Source organism: Meriones unguiculatus, chromosome 10 (genome assembly GCF_030254825.1).
Source record: "Meriones unguiculatus strain TT.TT164.6M chromosome 10, Bangor_MerUng_6.1, whole genome shotgun sequence".
Lineage (NCBI taxonomy): Eukaryota > Metazoa > Chordata > Mammalia > Rodentia > Muridae > Meriones > Meriones unguiculatus.
This window is the reverse complement of record NC_083358.1, coordinates 28,807,662-28,829,932: the sequence shown is the minus strand read 5'-3', so window position 1 is coordinate 28,829,932 and position 22,271 is coordinate 28,807,662. Positions and strand designations below refer to the sequence as shown.

The 22,271-nt window shown below is 37.2% G+C and overlaps 1 protein-coding gene across 4 annotated transcripts in view; it reads right to left on the bottom strand.

The window, feature by feature from the left end:
- Cdh8 (cadherin 8) overlaps nt 1–22,271 on the bottom strand; it is a 424,317-nt gene that overhangs the window by 161,875 nt on the left and 240,171 nt on the right. For all 4 annotated transcript variants that reach the window (XM_060392149.1, XM_060392148.1, XM_060392150.1 and 1 more), the window contains exons 5-7: nt 15,481–15,648; nt 11,864–12,051; nt 7,113–7,366 (exon numbers count right to left, since the gene is read on the bottom strand). In XM_060392149.1, the coding sequence (XP_060248132.1) occupies nt 7,113–7,366; nt 11,864–12,051; nt 15,481–15,648 (610 nt within the window). The remainder of the gene's footprint in view (nt 1–7,112; nt 7,367–11,863; nt 12,052–15,480; nt 15,649–22,271) is intronic.

The following is a 22,271-nucleotide window of genomic DNA, read 5'->3' as shown; positions in this document are numbered from 1 at the left end:
TAGTCCCAGAATTCTGTTTATTTATAATTTCTCTAAGGGAAAAGAGTATCTTTTGCGGGGCAGGGTAAAGAACAGAAAAACAAACCACACAATAAATGTACTCCAACTTAGTACAAAGTTCTCTAAAAGATGACATAGTTTCACATTAACCTCATAAAAAGTTACAGTTACTTCAACTCAGATTTTACTAGGAAACTCTTTTCATTTTGTTTGAAAGCACTATCATCTGACTTTATCATAGCAACATAGCTTGAATTAAAGGATAACTAAATAACTATGAAGGGCTTGTTTTTCCTGTGTTATTCAGTCAACTTTCATACTAGAGAACAATTATACGGATGACAGGAGCTCCACAAGGACGCCAACAAAGCTGAAAAATCTGGGCCAGGGGTCTTACTGAGACTGATGCACCAACCAAGGACTATGCATGGAGAGGACCTAGACCCACTGCTCAGATGTAGCCTATAGCCAACTCAGTCACCATGTAGGTTCCTCAGTAAGGGGAGCAGTGGTTATCTCTGAATTAAACTCCTTTGTTTGTTCTTTGATCAATTCCCCCTGGCAGGGTGGTCTTGCCAGGCCACAGAGAAAAAGGATCCAAGCAGTCCTGATGAGACTTGGTAGGCTGGGGTCAGATGGTAGGGGAGGCAGACTCCCCTTTCAGTGGACTATAGGAGGGGATAGAAAGTAAAAGGGAGGAAGGGTGGGAACAGGGGGCAACAAGGGTGGGGCTACAACTGGGCTACAAAGTGAATAAATTATAAAAAAATAAAAATAAGTTAAAAAAGAACAAGAATAGGAAAACATATGATGTATGTTTATAACAAAAAAAAACTTCCTTGAAACTGTGAGTTCAATTAGTATTTCAGGGAGAAAAACTGAAATGAGAATGGGTGACTGGATGTGACTGCAAATATGGGAATGAATGACTGTGCATATATAATACCATGTGTTGGACTTGTTACAGCCAGCTTAATTAGGAATATAAAGTCTTTGACGTGGTATTGGGAGAGTTTGTACTTTAAGTTGGGAAACAATGCAACTTCTTTCTGGAGAAATGAATTTAGACATCAAATAAATCAAGTTTTAATTAATTATTTAAAAACATTAAATCCTTGTCAGGAGATCCTTTTACATTAGAGGTAGGAGTGAAAGATGGTGCAGCTACTGTAGAAACAGCATGGAATTTCTTCAAAACACTAAAACTGTGCTCTGATCCAGAGATTCCTCTTCTGTGCATTTATCTGAAAGAACTGAGGAAAGCAGCTCAAACACATGTAACTATTTCCAAATTCACTGAGACATGATTCACAGTTTTCACGAATGAAATCATGTATATGTCTATAGACTAATGATAAATAAATAAAATATAATATGTATTTATCATGGAATAGTATTCATTCTAGAAAAAGGTAAATATGTTAAAATATGTAAAAATGTATAGATTCCCCTTGGAGGTATTACAGTAAATGAAATAAGCATATCACAAAAAAAAGAATACATGCTTTGATTTTATAAAGTATCTAAAATAATTAAACTCAATTAGAGAGATAATGATAGCCATGGGAGAGAAGAAATGAGCTGCTGATGAGCAAACTGGATTTTAGTTACACAGGGCTGTGTTCACAGATTACAGCACTCGGCTGTGCTCTAGACAATGTGATGAATATGCTACACTAACACAAACACACTCTTACTCATATTCTCTCTCTCTCTCTCTCTCTCTCTCACACACACACACACACACACATACTGATGAAGGAATATTATTGCAGAATTGAGGAAGAAATCAGCTATTGTGGAATATTATTCCAAATTAATGCAATGTTTCGTATAGTCAGAAAGGCTTCTCTTTTAGCATCACAGGTGATGCTGGTGGTGAGGAGTGTTTTTATGAAAAGAGCTCGTTAGCAGTCAGCCTGGTTACCAAAAGAGGTGCAAAAATGCCGCCATAAAGGAAGAAAATAGCAACGCTCTGTTCTTGTGTTGAGTGGGCACTTATGTGCAGGAGAGGGATGAGGACAACAAAATATGTGGCCACTGGTGTCAATCACCTATTCTCCTTCCAAGTGGTCACTGGTTCAAGTTTTAATTTAAACAGCTCCTTTAATTTTATTCAAGATAAATATTCTGACAACAGCAGGAAGGAATTACTTTAACTCAGGCTTCATGTGGGTTTCCTAGTAAGGGGATCAGGGGCTGTCTCTGACATGAACTCAGTGGCAGGCTCTTTGATCACCTCCTCCTAGGGTGTGCAACCTTACCAGGCCACAGAGGAAGACAATGCAACCAGTCCTGATGAGACCTGATAGGCTAGGGTCAAATAGAAGGGGAGGCAGTCCTCCCCTATCAGTGGACTAGGGAAAGGGCATAGCAGGAGAAGAGGGAGGGAGGGCAGGATTGGGAGGAGAGGAGGGAGGGGGGTCACAGCTGGGCTACAAAGTGAATAAATTGTAATAAATAATAATAATTAATACAAAAGAGAAAAAAAATCCAAACTGAAAAAAGGTGATATCTTTGTGGCTCTCAGTTTGATGCATAGCCCATGACACCAGAAAGGAAAGGCAGCAATGTTGAGACACGTGGTCTCCTTCCTTCTCCAGGTAAGAAGTAGAGAAGATGAATGCTGGTGCTCAGTTCACTTTCTCCATTTGATTGAGTTCAGGATCCTGGCACACAGGAAGACGCTGCTCACTCACGTACAGTAAAATGAACATATTTTGTTGTTTTGTTTTTGTCCCCATCTCAGTTAACTCTTTCTAGATAACACCCTCTTAGGCACACATAGAGCATGTTCCCATGGTGATTCTAAAAAGCAGTCAAGTTAACAATGAAGGTCAAAGCTTATCCCTTTGTCCTGAATACCTTCCTATTTTAAATGAGGATACTGATTAGACATAACATTTCAGAGAAGTGTTATCTCAGTAAACTAGCATATTAATAAAGTCCCTAAAACATGTTGGTCATATTAGTGGCAATATATAAATCAGCATCATGAGGAAATTAGAATGAGTAACATCATTTGAATTATTTATATACTTTGAAATATAACTTTACCCAAATGAGCAAACAACAAAAATAATAAGCCAAAAATGCCATATCATTCCACATATATCTAGGCACCTTTCCTAGAATTCTCTTCTCAGCTAACTACTATACTTGATTTTCATTTAATTTTTGAAATGGGAGGCGCTAAATAGTTGGCTCAGCAGTTTAGAGCACCCATTGCTCTTGCAAAGGACCTTACTTTAATTTTTCACATGGTGGCTCACAACCATGTGTAACTCCTGATCTAAGAGTGCCAATTCCCTTATGCAACTTCTGTGCACACCTATCACACACATGGCATACAAAATACATGTAAAGTGAATAAATATATTAAAAAAATCAAAATATGTGATGTCTTACCCTGATGAGCTAGTAATGCTAATAAATGTTTTATCTAATAAAGTGACCTCATCCTTGAAATACCCAGTGAAGAATGTAGCATTTTATACAATGAAGAAAGTGAGTCCCAGAAAACTGTAAGGCTGACAGCTATGCTGGAAACAAACAAACAAATAAACAAACAAACCAAAGAAAAACAACAAGAAAACAGTGGTATGAATTCTTTACTTAGTCTGGCTAAGTTTAAAAACATCATCTTAAATTAATGATCAGAAAGTGTCCTAAATTATGGAGCAATAGGTAGTACAGATGAAAGAAGCTATCCTTAATTAACGTTCCGGGGAGGTAGACAGCGGGATCATGCGTTTTACTGTGTATCACTGTTCATTTTCCCTGAGACTGGAATATGGAGACACACAGGTATGAACATGGATCTAGATACAGGTATAAGTATTTCCAAACACATGATACTTCTAGCGAGGAGCTGTATTCAAAAGTGAAGTCTCACAGGAAGTCGACGAGCCAACAAATTACTGCATGTTTCAACATGGCAGATGTGACAATAGCTGACTAGGTTCTATTTATTTATTTATTTTTGCTACATTGCAAAGCAAATATTATCCTGAAAGACAGATACATTCTCGTCAGCATATGAAATGCAATAGTTCATAAAGAAAAAATGGTGCATTGCTATCTGTTGCCCAGAGCTTGGCTGATTTTCACATTCTCTAGATCTCTTTTAAAAGGGAAAGTTGCTCTGAACTCACCTACTAGAGTCATAATACCTATGCACTGACCTGGTTGATTGGGGAATTTAATTTTCTAATCAAATTAACCATTTGTGTATACACACAGGGAACCTATTTTCTACAAGCAAACTGACAGAGGTGATACTGGAAGGAAAAAAAAGGCAGTGATTCATAAGTAGTGTTGTCTTCCCGGGCCAATCCGCCTGTCAGGACTGTGTGGGGCCCACATTATCTCTGACATATCAAAGTCTCCCACACATGCTTTGAAGCAGTATCTTTCTCCTCTTTGTATAAAACCGGAGATATGGAAGAACTCACAGTTGTCTGGCGTATATCAGAAGCACTGATATGTCCATGTCACCAAATCACACTTGATCTGTCCATCTTTTCCTAGTCCCTCCCTTTAGCTGGACTGAAAAATGGCGTGCTTTATAACTGGATAGTTGCTACTGAAGAGACTCTAGCTTCTCCGAACAGTCATTACTGTCACTTTCCACAAGGTGATAATAATAGCTATGGCTATAATCAGTTACAGCGAGGATCACAGCTTGACTACCTGGAAACTGGAATTACTTCAATAAAACTGTTTTCCCAGGAGTATAATGGAGAGATTATAAAATGTGTAAAAACAATGTGAGCTGTAGTGACCCTGATTTTTGCCTAGTTCTGTGATTCAATTGTTACTTTCATTGTGAGTCACAAAGCTCCTTAAAACTCATCTTGGTTAAGAACATGCCATTTCATAGTAATACTGTGTTCTCTGGTATAATCGAGACTGTATTTGGAAAATGTGTGTGTATGTATATGTGTGTGTGTATGTGTGTGTCTTTATGTGTGTGATGATATGATATCCCTTATTGCTTATGGATAATGATTATTTATAGCCCTGAGAACTTATTTGTTTTTTGCTTGGAACAGTAGAAATGTCACCAAACCAAGGTTTTGAAATTATCCTCATAGTGGGACTTTAATTGCAGTCATCTTGTTTACTGCCTTCAATTGTGTCTCATGCTTGCGCTTGAGAGAAAATAAGAGTGTTACCTGACAGAGACCATGAGAGAAACATGAAAACAAGTTCATCCATCCACAAAACAATACCACTCACTTAACCCACTCGTGTTAGATCCCAGCAAAAAGCCACTGCACAACTTCTGTAGCTAGGAAATGGAGGCCTAGGTAAGTTTCTTCTTCTGGATTCCTGCCACATTTCACATTTGACCTTCTCACAGATATAATTATCTTCACCAGACAAAGGACATGCTGCATGTCTGTAGTTTATTACCTGCCTTCAAAGCTAATAATGGCTGTTGGGATATTAGTCAAGTCCTTACATAGAGTGACAGTTTTGAACTTGTTTTCTCTTATCCAGAAACCTTTCTTTGTTATCCTCATGGAGGTGTACTTTAATTGCCCCAAATTTAAAAATAAATTATATTTGAATAAGAGCTTTGATGGATGTAAAGATAATTCCCATTTTGATCCAACCTTCTGCCATTTGAAGCACTAACTTTTCAAAGAATTTAACCTTAGTCTTATATCTTTATCACTCTGAAAGTAATGGGAATTACCATATTTTTAAGTTCATAGATAGAAGTAATGAAAAATAATATGGTGAGTATTCAACTCTTACATTTTTTTTTCAAATTCCATGTGCAAGTTCTGTATGTATATAATTTCTACCCCTCCTGCTCATACTCCAACCTCTCAACACAGCTGCCCAAATTTATTATGTCTTCTTTATCTACCATTGTTAAATATATGCATCTATGCAACTACAAAATCCAAAACAATCATAAATGCTTTTTTGCTTTAAAATTCTAGACTGACTGTAGTTTTTTTCAGATGTACAGTAGCTGAAAGACATAAAATGGTTGTCTAATACATAAGCATATAATGACAAAAAGCATGTAAAAACATGCTTTTTTGATATCTAAGAAATAAAATAATATTATAAATTTTAAATTATGTATAAATTTAAAAATCCAGAAAAATTAATTTTCTAGACCTTATATGAAAAAGTCATTGCAAAATGACAGTTATAGATAACTGTAGCTTGGAAATGGAAAATGTTTAATATTTTTATACCTCACCTCTCTCTCACACCCACTCTCTCTCACACACAAACATTTATAAGACCATATTTGAAATCCACTCTCAAACACATTATTAACCAACACTTCAACTTTGAAGAACAACACACAAAATAATAGACAATCCATGTGAATTCACAAAAAAGTCATTTAGCTTGAGCACCTAAGTAGTCATTTGTTGACTTTGAAATGAGAAAAGATGTCTACAAATAAACTTAAAAGTAGAAACCAAATTGAGCCTCATTTTCAAAAAAAAAAAAAAAAAGACAAGAAGAAAAGAAAAGAAAAACAAAGAAATAACTTGAAGTGATTAGTTTTCATCCCAGGGAAAACTTTCTGAGCAAAAAAATAGGCACATAAGACATCATTTAAGTTACACAAAAATATTTCTCTGTAATATAAACCAGTCCAGATGTGCTGAATTTCAGAAATGCTCACAGCTAAGAATAAGGTAATTTCAAAGCTACATTCAGAAACAAGATAGGAGCTTTTTAATGCATTGACACGATGGTCTCATCCCTCTAAATTCTAATATATAATTCACTATATCTGTCAAAAGAGACAAAATACAAAGTAGCAATGTTCAGGCAATGCTAAAAAAAAATAAAGTATAAAATGTAAAAGACTCATCCCAAAGAACCACAAGCATTTGCAACTTTGCATCTCCATCAAGCTTCCCAGGAGATGGAATCACGATTTATTTTGATATTCCTGTTTCAAGAAGTTGTCCATGACTGCTAGTATAAGCATATGAATGTGCACACCATTCACACACATACACACGCACACGCACGCACACACACACACACACACACACACACACACATACACATACACACCGTGGGGGGGGAGAGGGAAAGCATGTACTGCACTTAAAAAAAAATACCTTATCGGACTGGCAGTGATGTCGGGGTCACGGGCTGTCACTTGACCGATCACCGAGTTCAAAGCAGCATTTTCATGGACTTCGAGGAGGTAAGTTGGAGAAGAGAAGACTGGGGGCTCATCAGCATCCTCTACAACGATTTTGACGGTTGCTGTGTCCTTAAAGGGCCCCCTGCCACTGAAACGTGGGTCGATGTGGATATTGGCTGCCTCCACCTTCAGAGTATAGGATTTTTTGGTCTCAAAGTCCAGGGGCTGTTAACAAATGACAAAGATGAATTCTTCTCACTAAACCACAGCAGCAAGAGCAAATGAGTTTAATAAGCATGGAGGGAAGTTATTCTCATTTAAGCCAGTTTGTTAACTCTTAATGGGATCCATTCCCCCAGATTCAACCTGTAAACTTTACAGTAATTTATTGATACTTATGTTTTATTCAAGCTCAGTGAGTCTAATCTCCTATTGTTCTGTTTTGTTTTGCTCATTTCAGTCGGAATTCACAAAATATTCACAGTCATGAATTGTAACATCAAAATTTCACTTCAGAGTCATAATAAAATTTTACTGTTGATGACATGAACAGCATGCTAATCATCTGGTTAACCAGGCTTCTGCTGGTGGCAGATAAGGCAGCACTGAATACAACAATCTCTATACGGGAACAATATTTTATCATTTTGCAACAGTGTGTGAAATGGAAATAGGAGAAATGATCATTGTTTAGTCCAAGCAGATATCGCAAAGCATGATTTAGCACTAATCCTAACAAAGAATATTTTGTATCTTTTCTAAAACATCTCGACTCTAACTGAATATGCAGCTGAAATGGAGATTATTACTTTTTTAGGACATCTTGGGTCTCTCAAAAGTGCTGTGCTATGGAGCAGGTAAACATATAAAGAGATATGCTTGCACATGCAACCCGTTTTGGTTTATATTTGGAAAAATGAAGTGTGAAGACAAATAAATAGACACAACTAGGTCTGACTTTGCCTCACACTAACCACTTAAAAATTGAAGTAACACTATTTCTCTACTACTGATGATGTTTCTGAAAGAGTCATCATTCTTTCCTTAACAGTCCATAGACTTTTGTCAGTGACTTATATAAACTGAGCAAGGTAAGTGGTTGTATTCCACTTACATACATCATAATCCATCTGAATCAGAACCCATCTAGGGAAATTCTTGGCAAGTTGTAATATTCCAGATTTTAAGAATGTAAGTCTGTCAAGATTCAAAGAAATAGTTTATATATACATTACAATTTCTCAGAAGAAACAGAACTTTAAATCTGCAATGCAGATTTTTGGAAAATAGGAAGCTGGGACAAGAAGTCACATCAGTGATGTCTTATAAGACACTTGTGCAAGATTAAATATATATTCTTATTTAAAACTTTGATGTTGATTCTTATATTTAATTTTAGATGTAGTATCACTTAGCTTTTCCTCCTAATACTTTCTGGTAAACAGTTCAAACACACTTCCCCGTTGATCCTGAAATAACATTGTGCAAATGTGTAGTTTGGAAGAAATGATTTAGCATGGTATGAGGATATTTAAACTTTGTAAATCATCCACACTGTAATAGTCTTGCAATTCCAGTTACTTCCCAAAACATGTTCATAATGTGCTTTCTATAATGTGTTAATATTATTTTAAACTGACAAATAGTAATTATGTATATTTTCAGATACAATAATATGATAGTATATGAAGGCAGGACTCAATCAAGAATATTGACATAACTTCTCATCCCCTTATCGTTTTGGGAAAATATTAAGAATTGATTCTAGGTTTTTTACAGATTCTGGCCATTATAAATAAAGCTGCTAGATTTCCCCCAACTGAAGAATAGATACAGAAGTTGTGGTACATATACACAATGAAATGCTACTCGGGAATTAAAAACAAGGACATAAAAAAAAATTGCAGGCAAATGGATGGAACTAGAAAAGATCATCCTGAGTGAGGTAACCCAGATGCAGAAAGACACACATGCTATATACTCATTTATAAGTGGATGTTAGCCATATAATGTAGGGTAAATATACAAAAATCTATAGTTCTAAAGAAGCCGAACCACAAGGAACACCCTAGGGAAGGGGCTTAATCCTCATTCAGAAGAGCAAAAGGGATCAACATTGGAAGTAGGTGAATACAGCGAACAGGATAGGAGCCTTGCACACAGGTGTAACCTCTGTAACCTCTTACAGATTCTACCCGGTAGGGTATCAAAGCAGATGCTGAGACTCGTAGCCAAACTTTGGGCAGAGTTTATGGAATCTTATGGAAGAAGAGAAGATAGAAAGACCTGGAGGGGACAGGTGCTCAACAAGGAGACCAACAGATCCAAAATGTCTGGGTCCAGGTGACCTGCATATACTGATGAATCAATCAAGGACCATGAACAGAGAAGACCTAGACCCCCTGTTCACATGTAGCACATGGGCAACTCAGTCTCTGTAAGGGTTCCCTAGTAAAGGGAGCATGAACAGTATTTAACATGAACTCGGTTGCCTGCTCTTTGATCACCTCCTCTTGGTGAGGTAGTCTTACTAGGCCACAGAGAAAGAGAATCCAGATAGTCCTGATGATATCTGATAGGGTAGGGTCAGATAGTAGGGGAGGAGGACCTCCTCTATAAGTGGACTTGGGAACATAGTGGGGAAGAGGGAAGGATGATGGGACCAAAAGGATATGAGGGAGGGGCTACAGCTGAGATACAAAGTGAATAAATTGTAATAAATAGTAATAATAATATTAAAAAGAAAAAAGAATTGATTCTTCTGGAAATGCTGTGACTAAAATGCTGCACAAAATATCACTAATTATTGTCTAGTTTTGTAATTTTAAACTCTTTGCTCAACATTGTCCCTTTTCCTTTACCACATGCTCTCACAATCTCCATATCCAACAGCTCTATGGGCATTATTCACATAGTTTCTAGTTTTTGTTTGTTTGCTTGTTGTAAAAGGGGCTTGAGGTCCAGTTTGTCCCAATAGGTAATTAGGCTCCCTGAACCTTACTCCATGCTTTGCTTCAGTAAAACCCAAAACCAGGCAGTTCTCCAAGGACAACTAGCTTCTTCTTCTTCTTCTTCTTCTTCTTCTTCTTCTTCTTCTTCTTCTTCTTCTTCTTCTTCTTCTTCTTCTTCTTCTTCTTCTTCTTCTTCTTCTCCTTCTTCTTCTTCTCCTCCTCCTCCTCCTCCTCCTCCTCCTCCTCCTCCTCCTCCTTCTTCTTTTCTGCAATTTTCACCCTAGTTCAACTATCATATGTCCAACCATACTCTCACGTCCTTTTGACTTCATCAGTTAAAACATAATGGCCAGTGCCCCGTAGAAATTTGACACTGTTCTCTAAAAACCAGTTTTGTGTTTCCTGGAACAAAAGTACGTGGCATATGCTTCTCAGTTTATAAATATTAGTGGACAGAATCACAATGAACAGCTAATTGTCTCAGTTTATAAAAATAACCTAACAGGAACAATGAGTAGCAGTTAATAAAAACAATAAAATGCCATTAAAACATTTTAGCCAAAGAAAAGACTGTGCTTCTGGGTTATTCTGTAATTGACTTAAACATAATTATACAGCACTCTTCTAGATATGAAAACCTTTAAATATTTTCAACTTTAGCTCAAAGCTTGTAAATTAGATCCTTGAATGAGAATAATGTTTCTCACTGAAGAATTAAATATAGCCATTTGTCCCCAACATGGATTTTAAGCTTTTATATACTTATTCATAAATTAGAAAATCTATTTAATATTGCATTTGCAATAAAGATGTGAAGAATACTATTGAAACATCACGGGGTATGTCTCATTACATGAGTGGAAGCTTGTACCCATTTATCATGAGCTCTTTGTTGCATGCTTTTTATGAAGGTAGAGGTCATGATGAACACAAATTGAAAAACATACAGAATATAATTCACATGTAATCCCAAAACAAAACAAAATCAAGAAAAACAAAACACAGTTTACTGGCCAAAAAGGTTTAAATCTAATTTTTAAGAAGGAACAAGGAAAGCATGAACTATATTTCCATCATGCTTGAGATTTTGACACATGGTTTAAAATAACCAATAGTAGGAGAGTCAGTCTCTATCTTGAGCTTCAGAGGTACATATGATGCCAAAATCTAAGCATCTTGATTGTTTCTGAGTTTCTTTGTAAGCAGAATTTTTAATAAAGACTAGGGGAAAATACCAGTGCATTTGGGAGGGATATCTCCAGAAACAGGGGAGCAAAAATATGAGAGTTATCCAGGAAAAGTCTAAAATCTATAGAACTTGTTATTTCTGGGGACAATTAGCACGTGATCCAACTGAGAATCCAGAAAAACTGTAGGTAATTATACCCTGGATTAGCTTCACATAACTGTCCAGCCATCTTTTCTCTCTATGGGGGTTCCCTCCAGGGCAATGATTTCAATGCCCTGCATAAAGACTGAGTGACTTTTTTTTGCCTTAGAGAACAACTCACGCAATCATACGTGTGAAGATAAGTAGTAGGAGGCTAGCTACACCACGGTATCTGTTTACCAGAATGACATCTAAGATGTGATGCGGCCCAAGAGAATGGCATTGCTTAATAGTTCTACCATGTATGCTTTCTAACACACCCTCAATCTTAAATCTAATCTACCAACTCTGGGTTCTGTCTGTCTACTAAGTTCTCAGAGATTTCAAAAGTAAAGTTTCTAGGAGATATTTAGAAAACAAAGAAAATGTTGACCAGCTTACCTTTCTTAATCTAATAACACCATCCTGAGCCTGCGAATCAGAAGTGATTTCAAATAGTGCTGTTCCATCTCCATCAATGATGTCATAAGATGATTGTGCATTTTCACCAATATCCTGATCATTAGCTTTAACCCTTCCTATTGCAGTGCCAAGAACCACATCTTCTGGTACTGAGAAGTGATACAAACCTTCAAAAAGAAGAAGAACACTAAATTTTACACAAACACTATTCATTCACTAATGAATATAGCAAGAATATTTGGATACTTTCTATGTTCTGAACATCTCTAGGGATGCTGCCAAAATATCCTGGGAGAAATGGAAGAAAATCGCTTCCATATTCTGTGAAGATATTCTGCACAGAAGAGTATCTCTTCTGTGAAATGTATAGTTATTTAAACAAGCGTGAAACAAGTATTTCCCAGAAATAGTGAACCCTCTTTATCACTCTTCAGAGACAGAGAATTTACTTATTCAACTATATGTTTACCAAGTATATGTTTGGAGTAGCCATGTAAGAATATTAATGAGTCTATGTGAATTTCCTTTCCTGTTTTCTGTATAATCGCATTGCCTGCCCGTGTGACTACTTCTCGTTGCCCTATATAAAATATTGAGCTAATCTAAGCATAAACAGATGCATTGTGCAACATGTTAAAAGCCTTTTGAATTTACTTTCATATTTACAAACTTGCAGTCCAGTTTTTATAAAATCCAGTCACTAAACTTCTGCCATGCCCTGCAGCAAGCTCTCCAGATACATGAAATACTCCACTTGTCACTAAATTCTTCGCTGCTCTGAAGACTAGCATCCTACCTTCAAAACTCCCTAGGCAAAATACAGTTACAGTGTGTTTTCATTCTCCTATGGGGACAGTAAAGCATTGTCTAATCAGAGGCATTTGTCCTATTTTTATTCCGAGTTCTTAGTTGTGATGTTGGCTGCAATTATGTTCATTGGTGAAATGGAAGCTTGTGATACTTAACCACTCTCCCTGGCCATTAACACCTTACTGCTTACCTGCCCTACATCTGTCCATTCATTCATATATTTATTTGCCTCAGGGTTTTATCTGGCCTTCACATTTCACTTCATCCATTGCATGTCAGACTGGTCTTCTCAATCATTGTTTGATTCTATGGCACTAGCCATAGGAACAGTCTTCAAAGACTAACACGAGTTAGTTTATGAAATACTAGATTTCTCCCATCTCTGATAGGATACCTTTGAGCTACTACTATTTTGTTCTATTTCCGTCAGTTTTGACTTTTCTCAGTGTGATAAAAGTATATTTATCCAGGGGGGTAAGTGTTTCATTTCTGCACAACTCTGCTGTTCTAGCCTACCCTTTCTCACTTCCTTGCTGGTGCTACTTGGGGATTTTAAATTACTTATAATCAGATTCTTGTCTCCCTGCCTGTTTCAGGCAAACCTAAACTCAGGCAACCAGGGAGACCAAGTCCTACTGCATTCACAATAAGAAAAATCAATCTTTCAAGGAACAACAAGTTGAAAAACAAAAGGTTAAATCTGTAGAACATTCCTAATATCAGTTTAAACTTGAATCCCATGGTTTGTTTTATCTAATAGCATGAGACTAGTTCATTATATGAGCAGAGATCCTGGGATTCATTTCCTTATTGATAAAGCATAACTATCTAACAGAAACATAAAGTTATGGGATTGAAGGACAAAACAATCCTGCAAGTAGATCTACCATAAGATAAGCAGAGACAATCAACCTGTCCAACACAAGCTTCCCAATTCCCTCAAGGTTTATATTCCAGGTGATTTTGTAGACTATCCTTTTGGTGTGCTTACTAGGTAAAAAGCCAGTCAGTGGACCTCACCTGACTGTCAGTCCTACACCAGGAAGCCTTGAAAAGCAAAGCAAATGGAACATTTCATTATCGATTCCAATTCTGTGTGTTCTTGTTATCTCTGTCAGGGTGATCACAGTTAATAATCATTACCTGAGCAAAAGGGAATGCTTTAAAACTCACCTACCACTGCTGAATCGAAATAATCATCTTTCTGTAAAAGATGAGTTACTTATTACTGAAAGAACTACAAAGGTAAGAAGGAAGCAAAATAAAAGACTGTAAATGAGAGGATAAATTATTTCTATATTTTTTTTCTTAAAAGGGTCATAATCCATAGAATATCAGAAATAAAAGTTGTTCATCTCTATAAAAATATGTTTCTATATTTTTGTCTTGGAATTTTTATGAATGAACTCTAAATTGCTCATCAGATATATCATTTTAGAGCACCATAGTTCCTGCTTTTCACTGAAATACATAATTTTCATGTTTCAATAAATAGTTTCCTCAACCACCAAGAAGCTCCAGCAGGTACTTAGCTGCTGATATAAGAGATGTGACATGCTATCTTTTCAAAATCATAAGGCAATATATCCTTAGGCATATGTAATTAACAACTAGGAACTTACAGTTCATCGATATCATTCTGCTTTCAATGCTACCGATTTTGCATCCCATGGTTCCTAACACCTTTGAAATGAATGTTTGTAAACTCCTTTTTGGTGGGCTATAATGTGGTGAAGAGTCTTCATCAGGAGTCCTTAAATATGTAGGTGTGTGTGTGTGTGTCTGTGTGTGTGTGATTTCTCTTGAACAAACTCAGCAAGTTCACCTACAATTTAAGATATTTTAGTAATTTCCCAATGATCTCAGTCTAAACATCATGGTCCTTAACATGGTGTCCTAAATTAGTCACAGCTCATTTGTCCCTAACCTCAATTTTTTAAAATTTATTTATTTATTAATTATACCACATTCTGCCTGCATGTGTGTCTGCACACCAGATCTCATTATAGATGGTTGTGAGCCACCATGTGGTTGCTGGGAATTGAACTCAGGACCTTTGGAAGAACAGCCAGTGTTCTTAACCTCTGAGCCATCTCTCCAGCCCCCTAGCCTCAATTTTTAAGTGTCTTTCAGCAATTTTACTTTCCTGGTGTCCTGGGTTTCAATGGCACCAAAATTCTTATCATTTTGTATTGCATATATTTAAGGAGAACGTCATTATAATATATTATAATATTCAATTCAAAAATCCTGTCATGTCTGGAAGACTTTAATGAATCATTCCTCCACTTAATATTACATGGTATATGCTCATAAGCAGTGTCTTATGACAGGATGGAAATGCAGATATATAACAATCATCTCAAAGGACCACTCATGGTGGCTGCTTTGAATTCTGTTGAGGTTGCCAAAGCTGTCTGAGGACAATATGGAGTCAATGATTACTCATGTCTCTCCTGGTGGCAGGAAGGAATGTGTCTCTTTGGAAGCAGATTTAAATATATAGTTTGTTTCCCCTACTACAGACTTGGTTCCTTTTTAATAGTGGATTAATATCTGAGCTGAATTTTCATCATTCTCTCAAGTTCTTTCTGATTCCATTACATTCTATCCCCTGGATATTTGGGGTTTTCTCAAATTCTTTGAAATTATGAAAATGGAGATAAATTATTATCTTGTCATAATTATTAGGTAAACAGTATGTGGCTGTTATCAGGTTTTGCGATGCTGAGGAAAATAATACTAGAAATTTACCCGACGCTTGCCTCATGCAGGAAATCACTTACTTTGTGCAAATTTTGGAGGATTGTCATTAACATCAGTAAGGGTCACTGTGAGGGTTGTGGTTCCAGACAGACCACCAGAATGTCCACCCATATCTTTGGCTTGGATGACGACCAGGTACTCCTCCTTGGCTTCCCGGTCCATGTTAGGGAGGGCAGTTTTTATAATAGCTGAGAGAAATAAAATAGAAAAATGAACTTCAGTAGGGCATTTGCTAAACAATGAATATGTCATCCACAGACACAGAAATACACAGACAAATGTGCATACATCAAGTGCCTATTCAGAGATTTTGTTTTCTTTTGAAATTTAACTGGTATATGTCAGAAATATTCATGTGGATTCTCAGTGTAGTCAGAGGCATTCACAGATAACCTGCAAAAACACCTTTTATAAGGCATCAAGCAATCTTGTAAAGATACACTTTATAAAACAAACTGTCTACCAAATTAAAATATGAATCACAGCATAGACTCTTCTACCCAGGAAAACCCTGGAAGTGAAAGGATCTTCAATTTATCACACAACCTGGTTCCCCCAGAAGATGAGTAAATCAACAAACAGCTTAGAGACTCCAAGTTCAAAGATAAATTATTTGGCTCACAAATACATTAATAAGATAAAGAAAATAAACGACTTATTAGAATCAACTCAGAAGAATAAAACATCAACAGAAGTAAAATAGACAAATATTTAAATCAGAAAATTGTACTATTTATTCACACTTTAATTTTCACAGTTTAGTTGTATAATATTCCCTACTCTAAAATTAACAACTGTATTAGAAAGCTGGGAAGACACAGAAAGAAAGAAAACAAGGAGAAGAACATTACTGCTAATGTTATTTTTTTTGTTGTTGAGTTCTTTGTGGAGTTTCTTCTGATAGAATTTTAAAGCTTAAGAAGTTATATCTGTTTACTAGTAATTACTGTTTACTAGTAATTTTAATATCTGCTAAATATTCAAGATTTGCTTATATATCACTGAAGTAGTTTTTAAGGACATTACATAGCCATCTAGCAATTCGCATGCCTTTGCTCACTGATAAATATTGCATACATTCTCCCCAAACCCCAAGTTCATTATGTTTTTAGTATTTATATATGTATGTGCTTATAAATGTGTGACTACAAATGTAAATGAAGTATTAGCATTTTCTCACACTTTACATAGGTTGTCATAATATGAATGTACCACAAGTTAAATAGTCACAAATCGAAACATATTTAACCTATTCAATCCCCTCAACTTTGAAGCATATAATAGTGTTGTTATCATGACTGTGCAACATCATTGGCTCTTTTTCCTCCTCTCGCTTCTTCTTTTGCAGCTGTTACTTATTTTTTTGTTTGTTTGTTGTTTGTTTGTTTTTTGTTTGTTTGTATGTTTCACTGATAGGAAAACAGCTCCAGCATTCTAGGCCAGCACTATTACTGAGCTCCCTCCCCTGCTCATTGCTACACTTCTCTGTTTCCTATACTATTGTTTAAGTTTGTGTCCGAGGAATTTTTAAGTTCCCCAAACTAAATAGGCACCCCATGGCGACTCTACTTCTTTATTTTCTTTACAGACATTGCTATAGCAAAGTTCTATCCAATAGCTCAGTGTCTCTCTTGCTCCCTCAAGGATAAGGTTGTTGATGGCACTTGTGTCAGCAGTTCTGGATGCTTTGAAGATCTGTGATCGCCATTAACCAAGTCAAAGTTTCATTAGGAGCCCTAGTGTTAAGTTCTTTCTAATCACTCAGTTTATGCCAAGAGCCTAAAATATAGTGAATATAATGTCATTTTCTAAGCCAAGGGCTAGAGCTTGGGTTGCCAGAATATCATTTCCCAGATAGCAACAGTTCAGAAGTATTTGCGTCACAGTTCAGAGGCTGTGTCTCTGAGAGGCAGGGTTTGTAAGACCCTATCAACACAATGAGAATGCTAACATAAGTGAATAGTTCAATAATATCAAGCTGGAAAATTTCATGGCTAACAGCTTTGCTCTTTATCTTCTTTTCTTTTTTATTTTCTTTTTAAAAATATTTTTTTATTTTTTATTAATTTATTTTTTACTTTTTATTAATTTCAATTAATTTTATATCCCAGCTGTAGCCCCTTCTTTGGCCCCCCTCCCAGCTCCACCCTTCCTCCCCACTTCTTCTCCCATGCCCCTCACCCAGTCAACTAATTGGGTCTGTCCTCCTCCCCTTTCCTCTGTCCCTACCCATATGGTCTCATCATAACTGGATTTATTGTCTTCCTCTGTGGCTTGGTAAGGCTGCTCCTTCATCAGGGGTTGGTGATCAAAGAGCCAGCCACTCATTTCTTATCAGAGAGAGCCCCTGTTTGCCTTACTAGGAAACCCACTTGGACACTGAGCTGCCATGGGCTACATCTGTGCAGAAGTTCTGGGTTATCTCCATGAATGGCCCTTGGTTGGATTATCAGTCTTAGAAAAGACCCCTTAGCCCAAATTTTTTGGTTCTGTTGCTCTCCTTGTGGAGCTCCTGTCACATCCAGGTCTTTTTATCTCCCCTTCTTTCATAGGATTCCCTGCACTCTGCCCAAAGTTTGGCTATGAGTCTTAGCATCTGCTTTGATAACCTGCTGGGTAGAGTCTTTCAGAGGCCCTCTGTGATAGGTTCCTGTCTTGTTCCCTGTTTTCTCCCTCTTTCGATGTACATCCCAAGGATTAGTCACCTTATCCAGGGTCCTCCTTCTTGTTTAGCTTCTTTAGGTGTACAGATTTTAGTATGATCATCTTCTATTATATACCTAATATCCACATATAAGTGCATATATATCTTGTGTGTCTTTCTGCTTCTAGATTACCTCACTCAAGATGATCTTTCTTCCTACCATTTGCCTTCAAATTTCATGATTTCCTTGTTTTTAATGGCTGAATAGTATTCCATTGTGTAAATGTACCACAATTTCTGCATCCATTCCTCAGTTGAAGGACATCTGGGTTGTTTTCAGGTTCTGTTTTATTACGAATAAAGTTGCTACAAATATGGTTGAACAAATGTTCATGTTGTATACTTGAGCATATTTTGAATATATGCCTAGAAGTAGTAAAGCTGGATAAGGTAGCAATAAATAGAGAATTCTCAATAGAGAACTATCAAATGCCAGAGAAACAAAGAAATACTCAATGTCCTTAGTTATCAGGGAAATGCAAATAAAAATGACCCAAAGCTTTCACCTTACACCCATCAGAATGGCTAAGATCAAAATTCAGGTACAACACATGCTGGAGAGGATATGGAGAAAGGAGAGCCCTCCTCCATTGCTGTTGAGAATGTAATCTTGTACAAGGACTTTGGAAATACATCTGGTGCTTTCTCAGACAACTGGGAATAGTGCTTCCTCAAGATCCAGCTACCTTCTTTTCTTAGATCTTGGGAGTAACTTTCCTTATTGCTAAAGCAAGGGAGGACTCCTTTCAAGGTTTCTTCAGGACACACAACACAGATAATTGGCTTCAGTTCAAACTGTATAACGAACGAATTGCTTGGGCCCACTGCCTGTAATCTTAACCTCAGTACTAGCAGCAATTCATTACAAAATCCAAGACAGACTTTGTTTCTAGAACTTTCTTTGCAGCTACCCTGTAGCTAGAACATCAGTGTAGTAGAAACTGCTAGTGCTTTTATCGACACATCTTTCTCTTGTGTTAGGGCCTACTCCTATTCAAAGGATGGGTCATTTCACTTCCACAGCATTGCAAGACCTTGATAAACTCCTAAAACAGAAAATTGAAATTGCTTTAAAAGTCCCTTTAGCTTTGATCCACATTTTCATCACAAAATCAGCAGCATTGGGATGCCTATGGACAAGAGAGAATCTTTATTTTTTTAAAAAAAAAATCGTTTAGTGCTTTATACTGTCTAACATAAAGCAGAAAGCAAGTAATTAGAACAGGCTGTTTTGCTTCTTAGATTTGTAGTTCAAAAAGATGGGCATGTGGACACTAAAGAGACATAATCTTCATTTCACTGGCACTGCTTGTCAGCTTCTAGCTTTGATTTTAATAAGGCAAATAGCAGCTTCCTATCACCTTTGTGTCACACAAAAGAATGCAAAAACGCCTTTAGATTTTTAAGAATTTTGTACTGCCGTAATAGAAAGTGCATATTCCTTTTTTTTTCTTTTTGTTATCCATTGGCCAATGGTCAGTAGTCCTTGTACGTGATCTTAAGTGCTAATATGCACATGTTTTTCATGCTTGACTGCATGTTCCAGGGGTCATGTATATTTAAATTCCATTGTACCTTAAAAACAAATTACAGATTACAATTTTTCAAAATAATGTTTCATGAAATGCTTTTCTCTGGGCAAGTTAATCTTGATAGGAATTTTTTTCTTTTTTTTTTTTTGTTGTTAGCATGGAAGGTATTGGGTTTCATTATAGTATTTTTCATGTGTACCTATTACTTTACTATGCATTTTTTAATTCTCTTCATGCCTTGCCCTTCCCTACCTCTTCTGTGCTTTTAATTTTTTTAATTATTATCATTTATTACAATTTATTCAATTTGTATCCCAGATGTGACCCCCTCCCTCATCTCCTCCCAATGATACCCTCCCTCCCTCTTCTCCCCCTATGCTCCTCTCCTAGTCCACTGATAGGGGAAATCCTCCTCCCCTTCTACTGGACCCTAGCCTATCAGGTTTCATCAGGACTGACTGCAGTGTCTTCCTAGTGGCCTGACAAGTCTGCACCCCTCAAGGAGAGGTGATCAGAGAGCCTGCCACTGAGTTCATGTCAGAGAAAGCCCCGGCTCCTCTTACTAAGGACACTACTTGGAGACTGAATCTATGGGCTACATCTGAGCCATGATTTTAGGTTCTCTCCAACCATGTTTTTTTTTTTTTTTTTTTTTTTTTTTTTGTAATCCGTTGATCTCCAAATGAAGCTCTTGTTCCCTCCAGGTCTTTCTATATCCCCTTCTTTCATAAAATTCCATGCATTCTGCCCAAAACTTGGCTATGAGTCTCAGCTTCTGTTTTGATACCTCGACAGACATTAGAAGCAGAAGGCAGGAAACAAGAGAAGTGACTACCACAAAGGGCCTCTGAAAGACATTTATTTATATTTTTTTGTGTGTGTGGGGGGTCAGGATTTCTCTGTGTACCCTTGGCTGTCCTGGTATCATTTTGTAGACCAGATTGGCCTTGAACTCACAACAATCCACCAGCGTTTGTGTCCCAGAGTGCATGGGCACCACTATGCCTGGCTTCTTTTGTGTTATTTACTGGCTCCCACTTCTCCCACATAGTTTCCCCTCTGCTTGTTGTGATGTGTTTGAGAAATCATTTCATAATGAAATATTTTTTCTCACTATGAAAATTCCAGAATAACTTTGAGTTAATACAATAGCTTTATTGAACCTTTGTTACTATGTTTTATAAATTTTAGATAAGTACTTTTTCTAAAGTTTAGATTTATCCTCTTCTGCAATTATCTAACCTTGTTTAAGTCAAAAGACATCTCCAAGGTAAACTTTTCTCTTTGAAAAATGAAGGACTCTAACATTTTATAAGTTTAAGAAAGGTCAAGCATAATTGGGTTTTTAACAGAGGAAAACAAGTTAGTAGTTACAATATGTATATAAAATATGCCATGGTTGTTCATGCGTTATATACCTGGTTCCCTGTGGTTTTACTATGTTAAGAATTGGTACAAACTGTAGCATTTGGGAACCAGCTGGATGGTGTAGGTCACTGATTGTTCCACTGAAGGTTATAAATGGTCTAAAGGTGCTTCCTCTTTCTCTGCTTCCTGTTCACCACGAAAACAGCTTCCACCAAGAGTTCAGTGTTAGAGCCCATGCCATTCATGATGTTCTGCAAAAATATATGTGACCAAGCAACTATGAACTGAACCTTCTGAAACACGTACCAAAATTAATGATTCCTCCCTTTCAGTTGTTTCTGTCTTGTATTTGACCAAGGTAATAGAAATCTCAGAAACACATGGGTCCTGCTCCAATCTGTAACAGTCACTTCTTAAGGTCACAGTCGATTCCAGAACTAGCATGTTTTTAAAATTTTACTTATTTATTTATTCACATTATATCCTGCTCATAGTTTCTTCTTCCTTTCCTCCCTCTTCCTACTTTACTCCCCTCCCCTCTTCCTCAGATACAGGGAGCCTTTCCCCTACTAAGTCACATAAGCACATGAAGTTGCATCAAGACTTAGCACATCTTCTTCCCTTGAAGCCTGACAAGGCAGCCCCACCATGGGGAAGTGATTGAAAAACAGGAAACAGAGTCCATGTCAGAGACAGACCCCTCACTTCTTTTCTAGAGGACCCACATGTCGGCCAAGATACACATTGTCTACTTATGTATAAGGGGCCTGGGTTGAGTCCATGCATTATCCTTAGTTGGTGCTCCAGAAGCTCCCCGAGCACCAGGTTAGTTAGCTCTTTTGGTCTTCTTGTAAAGCACCTGTCTCCTCTGGGTCTTTCTATTCATTCTTCCACAAGACTCCCTGCACTCCCCAGCAATGTTTGACTGTGAGTCTCACCATCTGTTTTAATGTGCTGCTGGGTGGAGTTTCTCAGAGGGCAGTTATGTAAGGATCCTCTCTGTGAGCGTTAACAGAGTTTCGTTAATAGTGTTTGGGGTTGGCTTTCTCCCATGAGGTGGGTCTCAGGTTGGACCAGGCATCCCTGCACATCTTGTAGGCAGAGTAAATTTTGGATCAAATTTTTGTGCGTGGGTTGTTGTTCCCCTGCTCCACTAGAAGTCCAGTCTAATTCGGATGGCCTCCTCAGTCTCCATGTCCCCTGCTAC